General features: G+C 66.7%; 1 protein-coding gene across 1 annotated transcript; it reads right to left on the bottom strand.

Annotated features, from left to right (window-relative positions):
• Position 1: 1 nt before the first annotated feature.
• On the bottom strand, positions 2 to 235 carry LOC145719075 (histone H3.1-like; the record flags this gene model as incomplete). Its single annotated transcript, XM_081810599.1, has 1 exon — positions 2 to 235. A coding segment is annotated over one exon (234 nt), but the record flags the coding sequence as incomplete, so codon positions are not given.
• Between the last annotated feature and the right edge of the window lie 5 nt (positions 236 to 240).

The raw sequence follows: 240 nt of genomic DNA, 5'->3' as shown, positions 1-240 counted from the left end.
TTTACGCCCTCTCCCCGCGGATGCGGCGCGCCAGCTGGATATCCTTGGGCATGATGGTGACGCGCTTGGCGTGGATGGCGCACAGGTTGGTGTCCTCGAAGAGCCCCACCAGGTAGGCCTCGCACGCCTCCTGCAGGGCCATGACGGCCGAGCTCTGGAAGCGCAGGTCGGTCTTGAAGTCCTGCGCGATCTCGCGCACCAGCCGCTGGAACGGCAGCTTGCGGATCAGCAGCTCGGTGG

Source organism: Leptonychotes weddellii, unplaced genomic scaffold (genome assembly GCF_054177405.1).
Source record: "Leptonychotes weddellii isolate Sample4059 unplaced genomic scaffold, ASM5417740v2 HiC_scaffold_298136, whole genome shotgun sequence".
Classification (NCBI taxonomy): Eukaryota; Metazoa; Chordata; class Mammalia; order Carnivora; family Phocidae; genus Leptonychotes; species Leptonychotes weddellii.
Note: the sequence above shows the minus strand (reverse complement) of the source record. Positions and strands in the feature narration are given on the sequence as shown.